We start from the raw sequence: 22,207 nt of genomic DNA, 5'->3' as shown, positions 1-22,207 counted from the left end.
AGCTCAAATATAAATCTGTGAATACTTCCTTGGAAATAAACTTGCCTGGGCAAAATGATACAATATTCAAAGATAATTACAAAACAATGTAGGAGAAGATATAAGAGGATCTACAGAAACTACCTAAGCCAAAATGAATGTATTACCCCCCCAATTTTATAGAAAAAAAACTCTGAAAGAATGACAAATACCTTTGATCATATGGAATGGCAACCCCCCCCCCCCCGCCGAATTAGATTTAAAGTTCAACAAGATGAGAAAGAGAGAAGGACTAGCTGTATCGAATATTAATCTATATTATCAGGCAGCCAGCCGGAATGGGATTGTGGAATAGAGTAAAAACCCAGAACAAAGAGAGAAAAAATAGAAATGACAGACTTGGAAGGTCTACATAATTATCTAGGGCTAAAAAATCAATTAAAAATACAATGCAAAATAGAGGCCATATAATCAAGAGATGGGCTATTTAGAAACTGGGAATCCACCCAGAGAAGAATGAGACCTCCAAAGTTCCCATTAGTCCCCTATAGAGGCATACTATGATAAGAATGTGAGGGGAAATAATTACTTCATAATATATGGAGATATAAACTTTCAAGGATAAATTAAGTTTTGGCAAAAGGTGAAGGCAAAAAATAACAATGGCTAATATATTTTCAACTAATTTCAATATTTAAAAAGGACATTCATGCAGGAAAAGGTGCCATAAGAGAGGCAACTGAACTTGAAAAAGTAATAATGCAACAAAATCATTTTAGTAGAATAAATGTATGTTATTACTCCAATTTGACACAGAAGCAGAACAAGTTAAAACATGTATGGTAAGATGGTTGCAAGATTTTGAGGACAAAATACCTTTTCAACAATGGGAAACCTGATGGGTGAGGGATACAAAATTAACAGCTAGTGACACATTAGGAGAAAATTGCTTTAAGATATTTTATCAGTGATATATTACCCTAAAGAAAATTGAGAAGTTGGATAAGAAAGATGTTGGAAATGTAAACAAGTGGACAGTACCTTTGATCATATGTGATGGATATGTAAAAAAAACCCCAAACCCAAAATTGGAAAGGATATGACAAAATTCAGAAAATTTTAAAAATTTAATTTACAATGAAAACTAGGAGTATGCTGTTGGGCATTTTGCCAGAAAAATCCAAACGTTTTGGAAGAATTCTTTAGATGTATGATTAACAGAGGCTAGTGTAATATTCACAGCTAAATGGAAAGCAGAAAAGAGTCCATCCTGGGAAGACTGGGAAAATAATATGAAGTGATAGCAAAATTAATGAACTACATGAACAAAAGACCAATGAAAAAACTGAGATAAATGGAAAGCATGTTATTTATATAATTTCAAAAAAATGAGAAGCAGAGAAAGAAATATATGAATTATTAATAATATTATTGGTATATTGTATCTAACTGTGTTAAAAGGGAAAAACTTTAAATGTATCATGGATTGATGATCATAACAGATGAACTGAATTAAATATTTGAGAAGTATTTTTAGAAATTAATAATACAATTGCTACTGCAAGTTTCTTTTTGTCTATTCTATTTCTTTATAATTTACTTTACAATATCATTTAATATCAATATTAGGTTTCTTACATACTTTATAGAGTATCTAATTATTATAATTGCTATTTACTGCACATTATTTTATTACTATTTATTGTTCATAACTGTTATAATCATTTCTAGATTATTGCTCATTATATCATTGTTTAATATCTGTACCTATATCTTTGTCTCGAAATGTAATTGTAATCATTGCTTGGATATAGTTTTCAGTTTTTTCTTTTCTTTTTATCCATTCCGTTTGGTTTGTATGTATTAAAAGTAAATAATAAAAAGTATAACCTGTGTACATGTCTCATTCACAGCACTTTCTTCCTCTCACCACTGAAGATTTGAGTCTCTGCCAGCCCTGCAAGTTCAGCTAAATTTCACCAATTTCCTCCACTCCAGTTTAGATGAAATACATCAAACATAAATCTAGAAAGGAAGCATCTATGTAATTGTGAAATTAGCCAGCCTTAGTTTCTTCCAGGGTCAGAACAAAGCATTCTTAAAGAAGTCATGTATTTCAATTGTCTGTTAGTTTCAAACATGCAAAGCAGTGAGGGGCATTTCAAGGAGAGAACATTATGGTTTGCGTATGCTGAACTTTTCTATGATCTACAGTTTTTCCTCAGCACCAATCATATCAGCCCTCAGTTGCCTTTCCCCACTTGATCCATCTCAAAAGACATGCTGGGAGAAAGACAATACAAGGCCTCTATCTCACTAACTGTACAATACTTGATTTTTTACTGTACACTTCAAACTGAAAGTGGGAATCCATATGACTAAATGTTCTTCTATGAGCACAAAAGCTCCACAAAAAGGTGCAAAAGGACAAACTAGACTAAAACCCTCCCTAACAACAAGCCATGTGCAAGAAATAAATGAAGCTCTCAATCGAGTGCATTCCCATCTTGCAATCTGAAACAACACAATTCAGTTATAGGTTACTATGTAATACATCTTTTATGAACACTACACCTCAGTATAACATGAGAGATGGTGAATAAACAAAATAAAGTAACACTTTCACAGACAGCAAAGATAATTCCCAGGAGGACAGACACAGCTGATAACAGGGGGACACTGGAGGACAGATGCAGCTAATAACATTATCCAAGACAGTCTTGAAGGTGCAGGGCTGAGAAGAAGGGACCAATTAGTCCTTCTAGTATAGAACACAAAATAGGGAGTCATCCATCTTTCTTAACATAGTTGGAAAGGTAATTTATTTTATTTATTTTTATTTATTTTTTGAACTTATATACCGCCCCATCCCCGAAGGGCTCTTTATAAGTTTGAATTACAGCAGAAACTCACAAATGCAAGAGTTTCTTTACTTAGGACATTATATTTCTTCTTCTCCAAGTCCCCACATTTGATAATGTCCAAAGTTGTCCTCCATTAAGACCATCAGAAACTCAGGGAAGCCATAGTCTAGAGCCCTTAGCCAACAGATACCTGCATCAGGATTTTTCAGTTCCGGACTACTTGCACAATGGCAAGTTGTAGGAGCAGATCTGCTGGTTTAACCTTTAAGCTTTAGTGCAGCAGCCCCATTATGGTGCCTAGGGACGTCATGGAGCACACTGACAACTTTCCAGGAGGTTATCAAGTATTTTTTAAAAGTGGACAGGACCTGGTGGGGCTTTTTGACCAACAGGGCTTCTGATTGGCTTTGATGATTTTTAAGAACACTGATTTGGTAACAGCTGCCATCACAGCACCATATGACTGAATATAAGCTGCGTGTAAGCACAAAAATATTTGTAACCATGTTCATTTAAAAGAGGACTGTCAAGCAAAGTTTCTGCCTGAAATGTTGGAAGAGTTGCCATTAGAGTTAGGCATAACCTCACTCCCTGACATTTTGTGGCTAGCTCCACCTTCTATGGCAGCTATTCTGTGGTTGGACCCACTAACCTCTGCCAGAATTTCAAAGATATGCTTATGTCAAAAACACTGGGGGCCCAAAACTGACACTGATAGTAACTAAAATTCCTACTGTCAATTTTAGTACCTTGGCAGGAGGAGTATTTGGCCAGCAAAATGTATTTGCACAACACTGTATTTTCTAGGACTGCTGGAGCTAGTTCATCTCTGAGATCCAGAAATCAATTGGAGAGCTTAAATCTGAACCACTTCATATTACTTGAACCACAAAGTCTAGAAGGCTACAAAAAAAGACAAGAAATTCAGCTGATCCTGAGGAAGAATGCCAAGTACAGCAAGTCATTCCTTGCTAGGGCAGCATAGCTAATTTCAACCCTCTACACTTAATGGCTAGTTTACAGTTAGGTCTAACTTGATTTATGGCATACCCAGTCATTGTAACTTTGGCATCATCTATGATTATGTCTAATCATACACTCCTGCAACTATACAGATAAAGAAAGCTACTCACAGATAGGCAAAAATCAAGGAAGATCTTCATATCGGAGAAAATCTCCAACCATGAAAGAAAATGACTTTCTTCCTTCCATATCCTTAACACCCAAAACCATGCATGTTATGGAAAATGAAAAATACACATGCATATTAACTGCGATGAAATCTTGCCCAGGTAAAAGAGATGTTCTGCAAAGAAATGTTCACATAGCCAAGATTCACTGTTTGTACAGGAGGGCTCCCTATATCGTCAGCTTTCGGATGACAGAGTGATATCTGTCTAGTTCCTCAGCATCAACCTCAATGAAGGAAAAACACTGAGGAATCTACTTCACACCGTAAAGCAGGTCTTTGAAGAAACTCATATTCCTGCCTTCAACCCCTAAAGCCTACAGTAGAGACTGCTACAGGATAGATGAGGAAGTAATCCTCTGCCACCTTCAAACCTAACCAACCTGAACAGAGTGAAGACTAGCTTTAGCAGGATTTCTCAGGGCATTGAACAGGAGATGGGAAGCATTTCAAAACAGCTGACAACAGAGTCAACAGCTTTCTCTCCTTCCCAAACCAGTGAGCTGCTTTACTTGCCCCACTTCTGAATAATCATTCATTGACTCATTTAAGCCTCTGATTTATAAACTTACTTAGGCCGTTTCGGCGCGGCGACGATGGGGGTTGAGTCGGCATATTCCACGCTGACCCAACCCCCCTGGGATCGTTCACACAAACAGTCCCAGAAACAGCCGGGAAGACGGCGCTGCGGAGCGCCGTCGCCCAGCCGACCTACCATGTCCGTGGCCGTCCGGCGTGTCACTGAGGCCTGGGGACACGCCCCCTTGCCCTGGGCGAGTGCTCCGGCATCGCAGGGCAGGGGGGCGTGTCCCCAGGCCTCGGCGACGTGCCGGAACGGCCACGGACACAGTAGGTAGAGGGCGGAAGGGCGCCTTGGAGCCGCTGCCGTTCGCACGGCAGCGGCTCCAAGCCGCCGTTTCCCATAAACCTTGCTTCCCAAACGAGGTTGGGAAATGACAGCTTCGTGCCGCTCGGGCGGGGCGAGGGCGGCGTGGCTGCGAAGCAGATGCGCCCCCTGTGCGAATGGCTCCCTGGGGACGGCGTTTTTGCAGTCCCCAGGGCGCCATAATCCGCCCATGCGGAAAGGGCCTTAGTGAGGTAAGAGACTGAAGTGTGTCTACAAGGAAGAAAAATCAAGATGACTCTTTCATCTCAGGAGAAAATTAACAAACAATAATAGGGTGGGTTCCCCTAATGCTGCCCTCAGAGGAGATCAGAATGGAGGATCAAGTGACAGGACATCTGCGAATGGATTGCCCAAAGCATTACGGCACCAATAGGACCCTCTCTCAATTTGGTTCAGGGCTGTGTGTAGGGTAGGGAGTTTCACACTTTCTACACAAGCTATTTCCCCAGTGCAAATACACCCACACACCCTGGTGTTCTTTCCCCTCAAGAAAAGTACATGTTCCATTCATTCACGTCCAGCAATTAATTTCAAGGCAAGCTTATAGTGACACTGAGAATAATTCAAGAGAATGAGCAAACATTTTGTCCGCGCATATAGATTCAGGATAAAAAGGGTCAACAAGATTTCAATCAATGAACAATAATTACAGGATCAGAAACCACACGAGACTAGCAATCATCTGTCTAGATCAAGCCTCTCCCACATTTTTCCCTTTTTTGTCAATGCCTATCTTTTATCAACACAGCTGCCATTGCTACAGTATTTAAAGAAAATTCCCTTTTCCTGCTGCTTGACCCATTCCAAAGGTTTTTCTACACATCAACTCAGTATTGAATATTGTACTATACGTACCGTATCCCATATCTGAAGTTTTATCTGTTTCCCTTCAATTGTTATCATCCGAGCACCAAATTCTACACCTGAAGAATAGAATCAAATGTTAGACTCAGAACAGCAATGAAAACTTATCTTAACTAAAGGAAGATCTCACTTGAACTTTTGACATAGCTAGAAGAAACATGTTTGCACATGCTTTTGGTCTGATTAATCCTGCTGTACATAAAACTAACAGACAATTAATCCTGCTGTACATAAAACAATTATTGTAGCCATATTGAACATAATTGTTTCCTGTGCCACTATGCAAAACAAACTGTGTTTAAATCAAAGCACAAAAAATGCAGAGTATTTCTACAATAGACTTATACATTCACACTAAATATTATCAACAATATTAAGAGTAGCTCCAGCTGAATGTCCCTTCCCAGGGCCCTTCCGAATGCATTACACCATCCAAGTAAATATAGAAAGCAGAAAGCACCCGCAGTCATGACTGGATCTAGAATCTTCTCCCCTTGGAACATTTGTATTGTACATCATCTGCATTTTTAAACTCTTGTGAGTTGCTCTAAAAGGCAATTTTGGTGAAAAAAATTAATAAAAATATAAAGAAAAAGTCAATACTTTAAGAAAACCTTCACAGAAGTCACAAGTAATTTACTGTCTAAGAGGACGCAACACTGATAAATTTCGTTGTAGATATGACCTCATTATCTCAGAGTAATTAAATTCCTTTGCACAACAATAATTTAGAACCAGAAGCACTTTACAGGTCAGATCTAACAATAACTGATATTAGTTATCAACAGAAATTTGTTTTAGAAACTTGTTAATTACAAACACAAGCTAGTATCTTTTGGTTGATATTATCTGTATTAATCACCACACATTCTACCTACACTTACAACCAAAGATCTCTACTAGTTTAGTGGTTCATCCCAAGTGAACTTGTTATTTTACTCACTACCAAACAAATTATGTTGTAAGTAATTCTGAGCACCAGTGACATATGTCACATCTTAGCTGATAGGATATACAGTTGTTCCTTCCACATAGCTGTGGCTAGGGTCACAGTGCCCTCAGCAATCGGGAAAACCACATAAAACTTTTACGGCATCCCTTTGTGCAGTGGCGCAGTATGGATGAAAGAGGATCGGGCTGGGAAGGCAGCACCAATGGCCTTTTTTCACTGTACAGCGTTGGTGCAGCTGTTGGCAAGGCAGCTATCTCTGGATGGAAGCAAGAGGCCTGTTTGGGGGGGAGGGAGTCTGGTGTCCACCCTCAATAAGCCAAAATAGGGATATGGAAAGTAACAATGTGGAAGGGACAACTGTACAATCCATCACCAAACCTTGGCATGTGCAATTGCCCATCACCTCTTTTCCTTAATAACAAGAACTTACCTATAGTAAGGTCATGCACTGGTTGAAATCTCTTGTCTGTAAACTGCAGCAATAAACATGACTTTCCAACACCTGAAAAACAAATTTATATTTCAATAATATACATAGAAAAATAGAAAATTATTTCAGACAATATTTTTGTCATTTACAAGCATAGCCACTGAACTAAGGTTGAAAAAAATATGTCCTTCATTCTGGGAGTGATTGATATATTTCGGGAATCAAAAAGGAATCAAATGAAAACAAATCACCTCATGGAACCTTCTAAAATTCTCTACGCATCTAACTAAAACCCTAGACTTACAGTTCCTGTCTTTTTGCTTGATAATAGAAAGTTGTTGATGCCATGGTCACTTCAGATTTATCACACTTATACATTAAATATGCCTCTATACAAAAAAAATTCTGTTTCAAAGCTGGATCCTTCAACCACAGCATTCCGCTAGCTCCTTTTTTGGCCAGTGTACTGTCCAAATTGTTTAAATATAAACAGGCAGTTTGGGTGTTGTGTGGCACAGCACCCCGCCACCGGTATAACAGCCCCTCTGTTGGTGTATCTGCCCATTATGCTGACGGAGTGGGCATCCATGTCAATACAACCCTGTGCCTCTCCCAAGGCTCCACCCCCCCCAAAAACTGGGATTGCAGTCTTAGATTTTAAGCACGTTTTCACATTTAGATCAGGTAACAATTAAAAGTGGCTCATTCACACGTGTACAAGTGCCCTTCGCCATAGTTTCACCAAATGAGTGTTCTTGAGCAGAGCATTTCTGTAATATACTAAAAGTCATGTCTAAAATGCCTTTTTTCCTGTTGTTCAAGAATTTTGGAATATAGAAAACTGTTTGCTTAATTTAGCAAGAATGCATATTTGCACCGCCATTCGAATTCTTCTGTACATTTAATTCCCATAATTGTGAAGCTAAGTTCTGGACAACTCTGTCTAGTTTGTGTATGTATAATAGCTATTCCCCAATATGAAGTTTCTTTCCCTGTACTGAGCTCATTAGATGGTCTCAACTAAGCTTCTCTTTCTCTCTCCTGTTGCACCCCTGCCTCACCCCAACTTACACGGCTGCTATTTTTTAACCACGCAGATATTTTGCAGCATCAGCTTTGTTGAAGTATTATGGGGTTGCCAGGAAATATCTTAATTTAGAGCAGGGGTCCTCAATTTGGAACTCACTAACCGCTTTCATGGCACTCACCAAGTGTCTTTAGAAAGCAGGTAAGCTAAGTGAGGCTTTTGAGCAGACACATCTGATTATGCAAATTTTTATAAAGTTGCTTCAGCAGCATCTGCCACCACTGTACAACAATCCTTAGTGCACAATGAAAGACCAGTTACGTGTAAAAAATATTTTAAACAATATGTTTATTTCAAAAGGCATCCTGTTTAGTTGAACTTCTGCCTGAATTACCAAAGCTATAACTACAGTGAGGCATGAGCTTGCTCCCTGACATTTTGTTGTTGGCTCCACTTCGTGTGGCAGCCATTTTGTGATTGAACTCACCACCCTTCTTTAGAATTCCAGAAGTCCCACAAGATCAAAAAGGTGGGGACTTCTGATCTACAGACTAGCTGTGCTCAGGGTTGTGCATCTGAGTAGTCAAAAGCAATCAGGTGAAATGACCATCCAATTAAAATTACATTTTAAAAGCATTATTTACAACTTTAGATTCAGATAACTAAACATTCAGCAGGCTTTGACTTAAATTAATTATAAGAACAATGTTAATTATAGAAAAATAACTTCTTTTTAAAAATTCTATCATATTATTTAATTCAACAAGTTTTTTATTCTAGTTGTATGTTTCAGAAGAACAGAATTTGCAATCAGCTTTAATAGCTTTCCCATGCAATTTTATATTTTTGGCTTTCCCCAATTTTCCATAATGTTGCATCAGTATCTTGTCAGTTTTAGTTCAACCAATACTTCTGTTATTTTCAGTTTTATCATTCTCAAGAGCTCTGTGGCAAGACATCCAGATTATGTGCAAGGGATAATCTCTGGTTCCTGTTTGTATATGACTGCAGTTATAGCAGATGGACAATAGGAGGATCACTGCCACTTTGCTAGGCCTACCAATGTCTAAATATTTCCCAAAATAATGAAGCCATAGTGGAAGGGGAAAACAAGATTTATGGGGGGAAATCTAGGGGGAAGCTGAAAGATGCAATACTTAGCTTTCCTATAAAATCAGAACTTGTCCAGCCATTTAAACATAAAATGCATTATTTATACCGTAGCATATGAAATTGTATTTACTGCATATTTATGGAATTAAAAAGTGACAAATACACCTAATGGTACAGTGAGAAAGCTGCAAACTGCTGAATTATGCCATCTTAACACATTTAAATCATTCCAATAGTTTTTTCCAGTGCTAAAACAAACTTCCAAATGTTTTTGATAGAAAATTTGAAGTCTTAAAATGGGGGGGTGGGGGACGTTTCCCCTGTGTTTTTTCATCTTTCTTTGGGCAGTTACATCTTTACCCAGTTGTAGAACAGCTAGGTAGCAAGCAGCCCTCACTTCTGTTTCGAAATAAAATTAATACCATGATAAAATTTGAAATATTAGCTGCCACTGAAATAGTGCCTTATTTGACAATAACTGATTGTAGTCAAACACACACAGTTAATTAAGCAGCATGACGACCCTGACTTTTTCACAGCATACAAGAATGTATTTGGGGGGATTGGGGGTTGAAAAGTTTGAAAATAACCAATAGGTACTATAATTCAACAGCAACTGTTAATCAAACCTAAAAGTCAGATACAACATGAAGCAGTCCCAAAACTCAGTCCAATAGATATAACTATGTTAGAATCGCATCCTAAAACCCACAGTAAAGGGGCTTTCATATCTGGTATAATAGTCATATAAGCAATACTAGTGCTGAATAGTAGAGAAGTTTGATTAGTATCATAAGAACATAAGAAAGAGCCTGCTGAAACAGACCAGAATCCATCTAGTCCAGCACTCTGCTACTCGCAGTGCCCCATCAGACGCCTTTGGGAGCTCACATGCAGGATCTGAAAGCAATGGCCTGCTGCTGCTGCTCCTGATCACCTCGTCTACTAAGGCATTTGCAATCTCAGATCAAGGAGGATCAAGATTGGTAGCCACAGATCGACTTCTCAATAAATCTGTCCTAGTCCCTTTTTAAGGTATCCAGGTTAGTGGCCATCACCACCTCCCGTGGCAGCATATTCCAAACACCAATCATGCATTGTGTGAAGAAATGTTTCCTTTTATTAGTCCTAATTCTTCCCCCAGCCTTTTCAACGTATGCCCCCTGGTTTTAGTATTGTGAGAAAGAGAGAAAAATTTCTCTCTGTCAACATTTTCTACCCCATGCATAATTTTATAGACTTCAAACATAGCTCCCCTCAGATGTCTCCTCTCCAAACTAAAGAGTCCCAAACACTGCAGCCTCTCCTCATAAGGAAGGTGCTCCAATCCCTCAAATTGAAGTATCAATCCATTTGTCCACTAGTTGCCCAGGAACCTGAAGAAAAAAAGAAGGAAGCCTGTTTATGACCTATGAACTACAACAGGGAGCAGGATGTATTGGCCAGCCAGGCTGAGATCTAAAAAGTTTTTTACAGAAGAGCTGCTAGTTTGGTTTGCAGTTCAAAATTCCAAATAAACTGTGGTTTAAGTAGATCACAGTTTACCAAACTGAAATGATGTTACAACTGTAGCTATTTACAAGCAGGAAGCACAGGAATAAATCAAATATCTAGAGGAGGAGGGGGTAGGTTGTCAATATGAAGTTCCTTCCCTGCACCTCTGCCAAAGAACTTCAATTCTTTAATAGAGAAAGGTTTGGAAGGGTTGTTTTTTTTAAAAAAAAAAACAACCTCATATGTAATGAAGAAGACTTTATTTACAGTCAATGACCAAATATCATATGTAATGTTCTCAGAATGAAAAAAACACATTTGGGTTCGAGCATTTTGCACCATGACTTTTAAGAAACGTTAATATGGAAGCAATACAGCTTGTTTCAGATCCATGGAAATCTTCAGTTCTTATTTGTAAAGATAAACAAGCAAGGCACTTGCTAGCAGGGGCTGATGGGAATTGCAGTCCATAACATCTGGAGTGCCAAAGGTTCGCCACCACGGCTCTGTACACATGCTAAATAATTACTATTCGGCTTTCCTCAGTGATAATAAATTCAAAACAATATTATTGAAGAAAACACATCCAGAAATACATCTACAGCTTTTATTATCTGAAAATGGAACATTCTCTGCAGGTTTTTCCAACTATAAAAGGTATATAAGCAGAGGTGGGATCCAACCAGTTCTTACCACATCTCTAGAAGTGGTTACTAATTTTTTCTGAGTGCCAAGAAGCAATCTCCCTGCCCAATAGGGACTGGAGGTGGCGTGTGTGCGGCGGCACCATTGTTTGAATCCCACCACCACTGGAACCTATTATTAAAATTTTTGGATCCCACCACTGTATATAAGGTATTTAATATGTTAGCATTTTCTGAAGCGGAAGACAATAGAATTTTGGGTGCCGTTTATTATATATTGTGTGGAAATACCTTATATAGTTGGGAAAACTTACAGACGTAGTTGTGTGCCCTTTAGGGGACAAGGTATATTCTATCATTTGATTTGCATTATTTATACAAAACAAGAGACTTCAGTGTAAACTCTTGTGAATTATGTATTTTTAGTTGTATTACTTACACAAAAACAAGAGATTGAAGCAGAAGCTCATTTAAATGAAACTTTATTTAAGTTTGGGAAGGGACTGGTGATTTTATTACCACTAGCTAGTAGCAAATGGTACAGTTTCAAGCAGTCAGCTCTAGGCAGTCTTCCATCCTTCTGAGATTGGTAAAGTAAATACCTACCTTGCTGGGGGTAATGTGTAGACAACTGGAGAAAGCAAACCATCCCAAAAACATAGTCTGCCTAGAAAACATTGTGATGTGATGCTACCCCAAGCATCAGTAATAACCCAGTGCTTGCATAAGGACTACCTTTATGTAGTTGCTACATGGTCAGTCCTGGCTAGTATTTGGATGGGAGACTTCCACAGAATACCTGGACTGTGACACAGAAACAAGCAACAGCAAGCCACCTCTGAACATCTCTTGCCTTGAAAACTCAAGAGGGTTGCCGTAAATCCAGTTACTACATAATCAGTGCAATTCTAAACAAAATTACACCTTTTTAACTTTGTTTTGTATTAAATTGTATTAAATAAGTACGTTAACTGGCAACAAAGTAGAATGTCTCTGACTTACATAAAACGTTGTACTAACTTTTCCAGTTCATCATAAATAATTATATTTACAAGGACAGATGTGGCAGTTAGCACTCTGGAACATATAACTTTTGAGATGAAGCTTATTGTCTACCCTACACTGACCACAGAATGAAATCTGAATTCATCTTTAGAATTTTTGGGATATCATTATGTATGTTGTAATGGTAGAATAAACTACTGAACAATGAAGAGACTAGAGTTCTATAACCCAACCTTACATATATTATATCTACTTGGAAATAAGTCTTTCTGAAACACATAAGTGCAAACAAACTAGCCTATTATCATTTTCCACAGTTTGCCTACCCACAGATACTATGTTGTCATTTATTATTTCTTTAATTCATTTGTACCCCATCTTTCCGACTAATGAAAACCCAAAGTGTTTTACATCATTCTCCCTCCTCCATTTTATCCTCACAATAACATTTGAGAGAAGTTGTGTTGAGTGTGTGATTGGCCCTAAGCTTCCACAATACAAATGGGAATTTGAACCAAGGTTTCCCATACACTAGCCCACAGTCTTAACTACTAGATCCCACAGGCTCTGATCTGTTGCACATCATGGCGGAGGAGATAAGCACTTCTCATTTACACAAGATTTGTTGGCTAGTGGTACAGATATTTTCACACAACCAGGCAAATGGATACCTACAAAGTCTGATTTAATGGCAACTGCTTCCAAGCCAACACTTTACTCTTGAATTAATTAATCCAAGGTTGGTTTGATGACATACTTTCTTTTAAAATAAACCATATCAAAATAAAAAAAACATCTGCCAGAAGCTAGAGATAGAATTTAGATTCCTCCGACTTCCATGCATGTTTACTTGGAAGCAAGGCTCAACATACAAAGCAGTCTTTAGTGGACTGAAATTTCATGATTAAAAATATTTATAAATATATAAGAAATTTCCACACTGCCATAGATATCATGTATTCTCCAAGAATTCTGGAATGTTTTACATGGCAGAGAACACATATTTTCCACCCCATGAATAAGAAGTTTCAGAGAATGTCAGCTTCTTGGTACGTGGACCTCTTTGGTCCACATAGTGGGAATCCAGCCTATTGGTGATCTGAAATACATGACATGGCCACATACTCCATCACTAAACCCTGGGGTGTTCTACACACCCTACAGTTTTCAAAAGTAACTAACAGCAACGCCAAACTGAAAACAATAAGTTTATTCAATCCAAAAAGGGACAATTTCTAACTAATGTGATATGGTAGGTAAGAATCTCAGTTTGGCATGGCTAGGCCTAATTCGATCGAGAGGAAGAACAGGCAGGGGAGGAAGTCATTCGTAGTGGAGATGACATTTGTCACAGCTGCTCGAAGGAACCGTGCAAGAATTGAGTCAACAGCAAGGACTCATCAACGAACTGGGCGTCCTTCTCAGGGTGTTTCTGGCCTCTCTTCGGGGCGGCGGGGGAGACTTGGCCTAGCCGGGCGGATCCAGTCTCCTGGAGAACAAGGCCGAGCATTTGGCGGCTCCTGGCAAGAGGCCTTGGGTGTTGCCACCACTCCCACTTCACCGAAATGTGACCCACTGGACTCGTCAGAGGCACGCAAACGAGGTCAACGCCAACCCCGCCTGCGGCCTAGCCTGCCCCAGACGCCCTCGGCCCCTCTCCTCCTCCCCGTAGCCCCGGACAAGCTCGAAGGAAGCAAGGTCCCCCCAAGGCAGAAGCGCTCCAGCGCAAGCCTCACAAGGCCCCGAACCAGGCCGCGGGCGGGCGGAGCCCTCTTCCGAGCCCCTCCCCCTCCCGAGCCGAGTCCCTACCACGTCGGCGCAGCCAACACTGCGGAAATGGGGCAGCCCAACTTGGGCGTTGCGCAAGCGGCTTGGCTCCTCAGGCCGGGCTCCCATTTCCGCAGCGAAGGCCTCCACGGCGGGCCCCTCACCTGTGTCGCCAATGATGATATACTTGAAGAGATACGCGTAGGCCATGTCCTTCCAACCCGCGACGCCTCTGGCTCCTCTTCCTCTCCGGCTGCTCGTTCCTCAGTGACGAAGCGCTGTTTGCCCCGCCCCCTCGGTGTCAGGGCTCGCGCCGCAGAGGATTCGAAACGCTCAGCGACCCTGACCCCCCCCTTTTTTTTAAACTACCGAACGTTCTCAACGGCAGCCTCCCACGCCAGCCCTTTACGCGCTGCCTCGCGCCGCTTTGTCACTCCTTCCGTGTCCTTCAAGGTGTGAAAAAGCTTCCTGAGGCGGCTCACGGGAGCAGGAACAATAACAGGCGCGAGGCTTTCGATCGTTTCAGCGACGTCACGCAGCCTCCTTCGCCGTCGACCCGGAAGTGTTGAAGCTGCCGGTGCCTTCCCTTGGCATGAGGGCGAGGGGAGGATCCCTGATAATGTTGCAAGGGGCGGCTGCTAGAGCCTGGGTGGCTCAACCTTTGGCTAAGGCCCTCGTGGTCTGGAGCTGTCACCTCACACAAAGGAAGGCAAAGAGCGTATTCTGTGCGGTTCTTGTCAAAGGGTGCTCGAGGTGAGGGCTCCATGGTTCATCTGATGTGAAGTGTAACGAAGACCAGTATTGATCCACATGACGTTCAAGATCTTGCATCAGGATCACTCGTCTTTGCAGCCTGGTAATTGATAGCCGATTTAACTCTGGCACTCGCAAAATCCGACATTATAACACGCTGGTTTACCCTTTTCAAGCAGTGGTTCACAAACTATGTAATGAGAGTTCTCTGAGGCACATACTACCTTTGGTGAACTTAGGTTGGTGCACCTGGCTATTATTACCCAAAGACCAATGACATCCAGGTTGGCTTATTCCATTAAGCTCTATGTGAGGCTGCTTCTGAAGATAATTTGGAATCTTCAGTTAGTGCGAAACGATATGACCAGGTACCTGATGGACATTTAGGTCTCCATCCTCCACGTGGAGCTTTGAGGTCTTCCAGAATTACAGTTAATCTCTAAACTATAGTGCTACGTTCCCCTGGAGAAAATGGCTGCTTTGAAGCATGGAATCTAAGACATTGTGCCCCTCTGAGTTCCACTCACCCACCCACCCACTCTGCCTGCATCTAAGACTGAAGACTGGAATTTCCCAAAACAGAGCTTGCAACCCTAGTCCCCAATCTTAAAAAAAAGAGAAAAGAATGCACTGGTTGCCATTTGCTTCCCCAATTCAAGGTACTGGTGACCTCTAAAAGATGAGCACTAAAATATCTTGGGCTGGGGTACATGAAAGATTGTTTGCCCAACAATTAAAATGGTATTTTAGGGAGCCCGTTTTGGCTACCTGTTTCCAGAAATATTACTGAGAGGAATACAAGTCTCTTCAATAAATATTTGCAGACCACATGGGGAAAAGACCAAAAATGGAAAGGTCTCTCCAGACACCAGTAGGATTAAAATATTAAGCAGTGGATTTGTGAGGACAGCTATACGAAGATGACTGGATACTGTGGGATATAGCTGTGGGATATAGCTGATCAACATTTTGAGCATTATGCTCTAGGACACTGGTCTTAAACTGCTAATTCAGGGTCCACTTGGATCACGCTCCAACTTTAGGAGGGTTCTATCTAGGCCTCTGCAAAGAAAGAGGAGGAGGAGAAGGGGGATAACTAGATGTAAAGGGTACTCACCTCCTTTACTTTTAATAAAGTGTAAAAAAGGAAACTCGTTGTACTACTTTCACACATTCCAGCATTGTCAGCTGCACTTGCCTGTTTTTTTTACCTATACAGCTGTTAGAGAAGTAGGTCCAAAGGTATTGTACCATCCCCTTCATTGCATCTCATCACTCTGTAGAGTGACATCTTCTCTCAAACTCTCAGTCTCTCCCATCGTTTTAGATTTTGCCTCATTTCACATTTTGTGTGCTGTATTGAAGGAAAAATAAACAGGATTTTAAGAAATTAAAAATAAGTTCCAATCTGAAAAGGTGAAAATTGCCCAAGAAAATAAATCTGAGCCAGGAAGGGCAGGATAGAAATTGAATGAGTAAATAAACTATTAGAGAGAAGCTGAACTATCAGTTTGATTTAGCAGGTATTTTCTAATATAATTATAATAATGCATCTAACTGATAAAAGATATTGGTGCATGGAATCTAAAAGTCCATGGCATCTAAATGGCTGCTACAAGAGAAAAAACCAACTACACAATGTAAAGGCATGAAATCATACCTATCTCTTAATAGTAACAGCTGTGTAGCTTATATGGCTGTCAGGATACTTGCAGTTGGTTAGCATAGTTAGGCCTTAAGTGCTTGCTTCCCAAGTAAAAGAACAAGTTGTTTATCTTCAGATCCAGACAGCTGAATTGTTTAATATTTGACACCAACTTGGTAACGGTTGAAAAATGAAGAACTGGATACAGAATTGTTTTTGTTCATATTCTACATTCATTCCAAGTTAGTCTTCTGAGGCCTTTTCTGCCAGTGTTCTCATGGGAACGGTAATCTTCTCTTCTTTTTCTTCAGTGTAGCAATTTCCTTTGTGAACCCCCTTAATGGCTGTAGTCAGGTTCTGGGGCCTTGTTGTCTCCCAGGTATTCAGCCCTACGTGGTCTACAGCTTCTCAGGTTCCTTCCACCTTCTGAGAGAATTTTGTGCTGCAGATATCTGAACTTCAGCTCTGTCCCTGCTTTCTGAAGTCCTTCAGTGTACTTCCTCGATCTCCTCATTTATAGGGGATTGAAACATCTAGCTTTTGATTGACTGCTAAATTCATGGATAATGGACTCCACCCAGACACAGGATTTGCATTCACCAATACTGCTGCTGCTGCAGGGAATGCAAATGTGACTACAAATGTAAATGGACTGATAACCCCATCCACAATACAATACACTCAACCATACCTTTGCTTAGCAAGTTCCACCCAAACACTGATTGGTTCCCCACCTGGGGCATGGACATCATATACCTGTGTAACAGACTTCTCTCTGTGATACACCTCTGAAAATGCCAGCCACAGATGCAGGCGAAACATTAGGAACAAGATCTACCAGACCACAGCCACACAGCCCGGAAAACCCACCACAACCTGTAGTTAAGATGTTCAGAACACTTCCATAAAAGAGATTCTATACAGCGCTCCTAATGCCTTCTGCCATTTTCTTTTTCTTAGAACAACTTGTATAGGGCAAATATTCTCCATCAAGTAGTAGAAACTGAACTGGGCTTTGTGTATGTTTTTTTTAATACCCAAGATTGCCTGAATTGTAGAAAAGAAATTGACAGCTAGAGTGACATCTGCAGTGCCAGTGCTGTCATTGACTGAAGCACAATGTGTTTGTGTATCATTTATGAGACTAATGCATCTAAGGACAGAAAGGGTCTTTTGACAAACACTGTGCTACAGTTACATATCTGTGTGTCAAAGAGAGGACTCTTTATTATTCAATTGGGTAATCAGAGTGGTCATCTGCAGAGTGAACTTCTACAGTAACTATTAACACATAATCAAATTACAGCAGTAATAAGCACATGGATTTCTCATCAGAGGGATGAAAGACCCAGCATATGCTGAATAAAATACTGAAATGATCAGGTCATCCTTTGGGTTAAAAAAGAGTACAGTGCTTTCATTGATACCAGTTAATGTTGAAATGTAATGTCATTATAGAATTGCAATGACAAAAAGCAAGCCTATGGCACTTAGACAACATTGTAGTAGAATATGCAGGGTCGTCCATATGCATATTTGAATTCTAGAAAGATGACAGAATGTCACTAGTTCCCTACACTTCACTCTCATTCAATACAAAATTCATTTAACAAGAACTTCCTTTTTAAATTATTGTTTGCTAAGCTAGTTCCTGTCAGATTTGGAGAGGGGTCATATTTGTCCTCTTGTCTGGTTTGGACTAGTGCCAGTCCATTCACCTCTGCTTTTGTGCGTAGCAGGAAATTGTGGGGCCAGATCCGCTTCTCTGGTCCTACACAGCTGAGTTCGTTTTAAGAAAAACTTAAAATTTGAAATAAAACAAAAGACATTAGAAAACAAACAGACAGTTTTACTTAGCAGAATATAGATCAGTTACAGAATGTGAACTCTCCCAAGGAAGAGACACGCCCTTAGTGCCCTCGAGTGATAGACACAGAATTTAGAACGTTACAGAATACAGATAAGTTGAAGAAGGTGACCTCTCCCTAAGGAGAGGCACGCCCCAATACAATGTTTAGAATGTTACAGGAGATTGCCCTCTCCTGGGTGGCTCTCGACGGAGGCACGTCCAGTATAGGAAAACCTGAGTTTTTGTAGATGCAAAGACGTCACACAGTCCATCCCCTTACTCTACGTATGATGATTCATATGTGTTCAAACTCCATTGGTCAGATCTGTCTTTGGTCACAATAAGACAACCTCTTATTCTACGTCACACGCTGCATGCTGTTAGTGCGTGCTGTCTCTCTGTGCATATACAGAGGGCAGCAATAAAAATAGCTTGTCTTCAAGAATAACTTGTTATTCTTGGTTGGCTCCGAGAGAGAGAGCTATGCCTAAAGGGCATGCAGGCTTAACATACTTGTAGATCATAAACCTTTCTTTACCAGCATGAAATGTTAAAACATGATTCTAACAATTATACAATGATTCTAAGACAATAGAATTATGATCAAATACTAATACAAGTAAATGTGAATCACTTATTTATCATTTGTGTTCATTTAACTATATAGAAGAACACTTTGTAATTTAACTAATCACATTGATTTAACTATCCCCTATGCTGGTCCTACCCACAAAAATAAGGTAATAAATTTATATGTCTTCTGTCACGTAGGCCCTCAGTGCCAAGATGTCAAAGATGTTATCTGTAGTTGCCTGCATCTCTGCTAGCAAGCTGGTAACATGCCTTTTTGACCTGTTGCAAAACTGCAGGCCTTGGTCACTTACACAGAAGCTCCCATTTTGATTCATTGCAAATCCTTGGTTCTATGACTTCCCATAATTCTTGATTAAACAAATTTATACACATTCTGATCCGATCCCACAAAATACTGAAGAGGCCCTGCTAGATCACTGCAGCATGAGTGTCCTCTGTACCACATCTATCTTCAATGACAGTGTAAGGAGATAAAAGCTCAAAATGTGTTTATATTCTACTTTTCTCATTGAGACTAAGGCAAACCTAACTGGGCAGTTTGCAGGCATCAGTAGTCTAATTATCCTACTCAAATGTTTGCTTATTAACAAATTATTTCATGTAGTTTTCTCTATATTTGTTGGCGGACCTTGAAACATTAGTTTCCTGTGTGTAACGAAAAACATAGATTTCTTCTTATGGGCTGGATCCAACCAACTTTTCTGCTAATAAAAAAGAAGGGAGGGGTCCTTTTGGCCAGCCAAAAAAAAAGCCATGTGGGGGATCATGGGACATATACAAAAGCCATATAGAATGGGGACTATATTCAGGAAGGGAATTGGGAAAGCTTGAGCATCAACAACAAAAACTTGGCTGAATCAACCACATGAGTAACATTTTTAGGTTACAAAAACATATTTTAAAAGATATAACATAACTTATGATATGTCTGTTATTTATCTCTGCTAAAGAAAAACACTAAACTTTGAAGCACAATGCAGTCCCCAGGGAATTTTATTTCCTTGCAACTTTAATTACATAATTAAGCATTGTTTCCTTTCTTCCTGTAGCTACAAAATAGCAATCTGCAGAAAATTGCTTTCATCTGTATATATAAGAATAAAAGTGCTGTAATAGCAGTGTTTGCTGTTGCTGTAAAGGTTGAAGGAGACATTTTCACAAATTTCAGAAAAGAAAATAAGAAAATCACACAAGCCTGTCCCCATGTGGAAAGTACCAATGATAGCAAATAGTATTGGACAAAAAAGTAGTGTTAGTTTTGTTCAGATGATTTTTAAGTAAGAGCCACTGTATTTAAGAAAATTGAAACCACCTATTGCCTTAGTTTCTCACTTTCATTAATACTACCATCATCAGTTTGTAAATTGCTTTTGATGAAAGCTTGATAGGTAGAAACTTTCATAATTTATGAACCATAATCTGTTTATGTAAAGTGTGGGATAGCAGGAAAATACCTGCTAATTCATGATCGAGAATATCACTAATAGTCAATAGCATTATGAGCCACAAATAGTGGTTGTAAAATTAGTGAAGCAAAATGAAGTACAATGTAGAGCTGTGAAGAACAGAGTTTACATAGCATTGTGAGAGCTCTGCCTCAAAATAGTAGGGGATGGTGATGGGGAACATCTTTATGGAAGTGAAATGAGGTCTGGATTGACCTTTTATTCCTCCTCTGTTTACAGTTTTTAACTTGGAGGCAGGTTCATGTGTGGAACTGAAGGCCATTACTAAAATGTGCTTGATTTTTAGCCCCTAACTTGCTACCTGAAGTTAACCAGGCTCATGGCTATAAGAAGACCCACCCAAGATTTGAAATACTCTTGTTTGTTTGTTTAAACTGTATTTTATTAGCCAGCTTGGGCCCACCAGGTAATAAATACTGAGTAAAAATAAATAAATCTAAGCAACAAGATGGAAGGAAGCATTTAGTATACTTTAACACGCACACCTTTTTTCAGAACAACAACAACATGTGGTACCTTAAGGATAAGGAAATTTATTAGGGCAATGGGATCAGCTTTTATGAGCCCAATTTCCCAAGACAAGATGTGATGCATAGCAAATGATAGGAAGTTCTAATCAGAAGAATGGTTCAATCTGGGTGGGTGCGGACCACTTAGTATTGGACTAAGATGCAAAGGGCCCTAGCAAAGGAGGAGAGGGCAAGCAAGCCCTTTCCCCTGAAATAGGCTTGGAAATTAAACTGGTATCATATTGTCAATTAGATCCAACCAGTTTCTTCACTTGGAAGTGGATCTCACAACTTGGTTATCACAGAGAATGCCATGAAGGAATTTTTCTCCCAAATATTATCTCTTATCAAAGGAATATAAAACAGCATGCCTGGTCATTATAAAGTAAGCAACTTAACAACGGTTGGCCAACTTTTTCTTAACACAATAGAATATTTTGAATATATTAATTCAAAAGGATATCAGAGAAAATCAATTTTAACACTTCAAACTCAATATGCACATTACTAACAATATTGGCAAAAAGTGTCAGACTATAATGATAAAGTCTGTGAAGAACAAAAAGCGTGAAGATGGGCTAGCAATTAGAGTATTTGATTAGGATTTGGAAGGCCTAGGTTTGAATCCCCACTCTTATTCTGGGTGACTTTGGGCCAATCACAAAGCTTGATATACCCACAGGGTTGCTGTGACAATAAAATGGAGGAGAATGTCCCCATTGGACATCATTTTGAGTCCCCATTTGACAGCAAAGTGGGATATAAATAATGTAAATAAAATATATGATGTTCCATTCTTAAATCAGATTCCAAGTAGATTCTCAGAGAGCATGGCTCAGATTGGATATTGCCCATAAAGTTCACAATATATTGGAAATCAACTTGTTAAGGAAATGTGATGATAGCTGCAGTCCTACACTCTGCTGGAATTGAAAAGGGTCATAGTGGCTTCTCAGAAGAACCAAGTATAAACCTCCCCTCCCACACAAACCACAGTGTCACTGTGACCAAAGAGGCATCCTACACTAGGAAGGAGTACCTACAGTAGCTTCTTATGAGAGGCATTTTCTCCATTTGTGAAGAGTACAGGATTACTGCTACAATGCCTCACACACATTTTCTTGCATAAGAAAAAGCTCGTCACTTCTTTCTATAA

The 22,207-nt window shown here is 39.7% G+C and overlaps 1 protein-coding gene across 1 annotated transcript in view; it reads right to left on the bottom strand.

The window, feature by feature from the left end:
• Window positions 1-14,794, bottom strand: part of RAB2A (RAB2A, member RAS oncogene family) — a 46,167-nt gene extending 31,373 nt beyond the window's left edge. The window contains exons 1-3 of the mRNA XM_048507348.1: window positions 14,400-14,794; window positions 7,186-7,257; window positions 5,795-5,862 (exon numbers count right to left, since the gene is read on the bottom strand). Coding sequence (XP_048363305.1) covers window positions 5,795-5,862; window positions 7,186-7,257; window positions 14,400-14,445 — 186 coding nt within the window. The 5' untranslated portion in view covers window positions 14,446-14,794. The remainder of the gene's footprint in view (window positions 1-5,794; window positions 5,863-7,185; window positions 7,258-14,399) is intronic.
• Window positions 14,795-22,207: the final 7,413 nt, after the last annotated feature.

This window comes from Sphaerodactylus townsendi, linkage group LG09 (assembly GCF_021028975.2).
Source record: "Sphaerodactylus townsendi isolate TG3544 linkage group LG09, MPM_Stown_v2.3, whole genome shotgun sequence".
NCBI classification, from domain to species: domain Eukaryota; kingdom Metazoa; phylum Chordata; class Lepidosauria; order Squamata; family Sphaerodactylidae; genus Sphaerodactylus; species Sphaerodactylus townsendi.
Note: the sequence above shows the minus strand (reverse complement) of the source record. Positions and strands in the feature narration are given on the sequence as shown.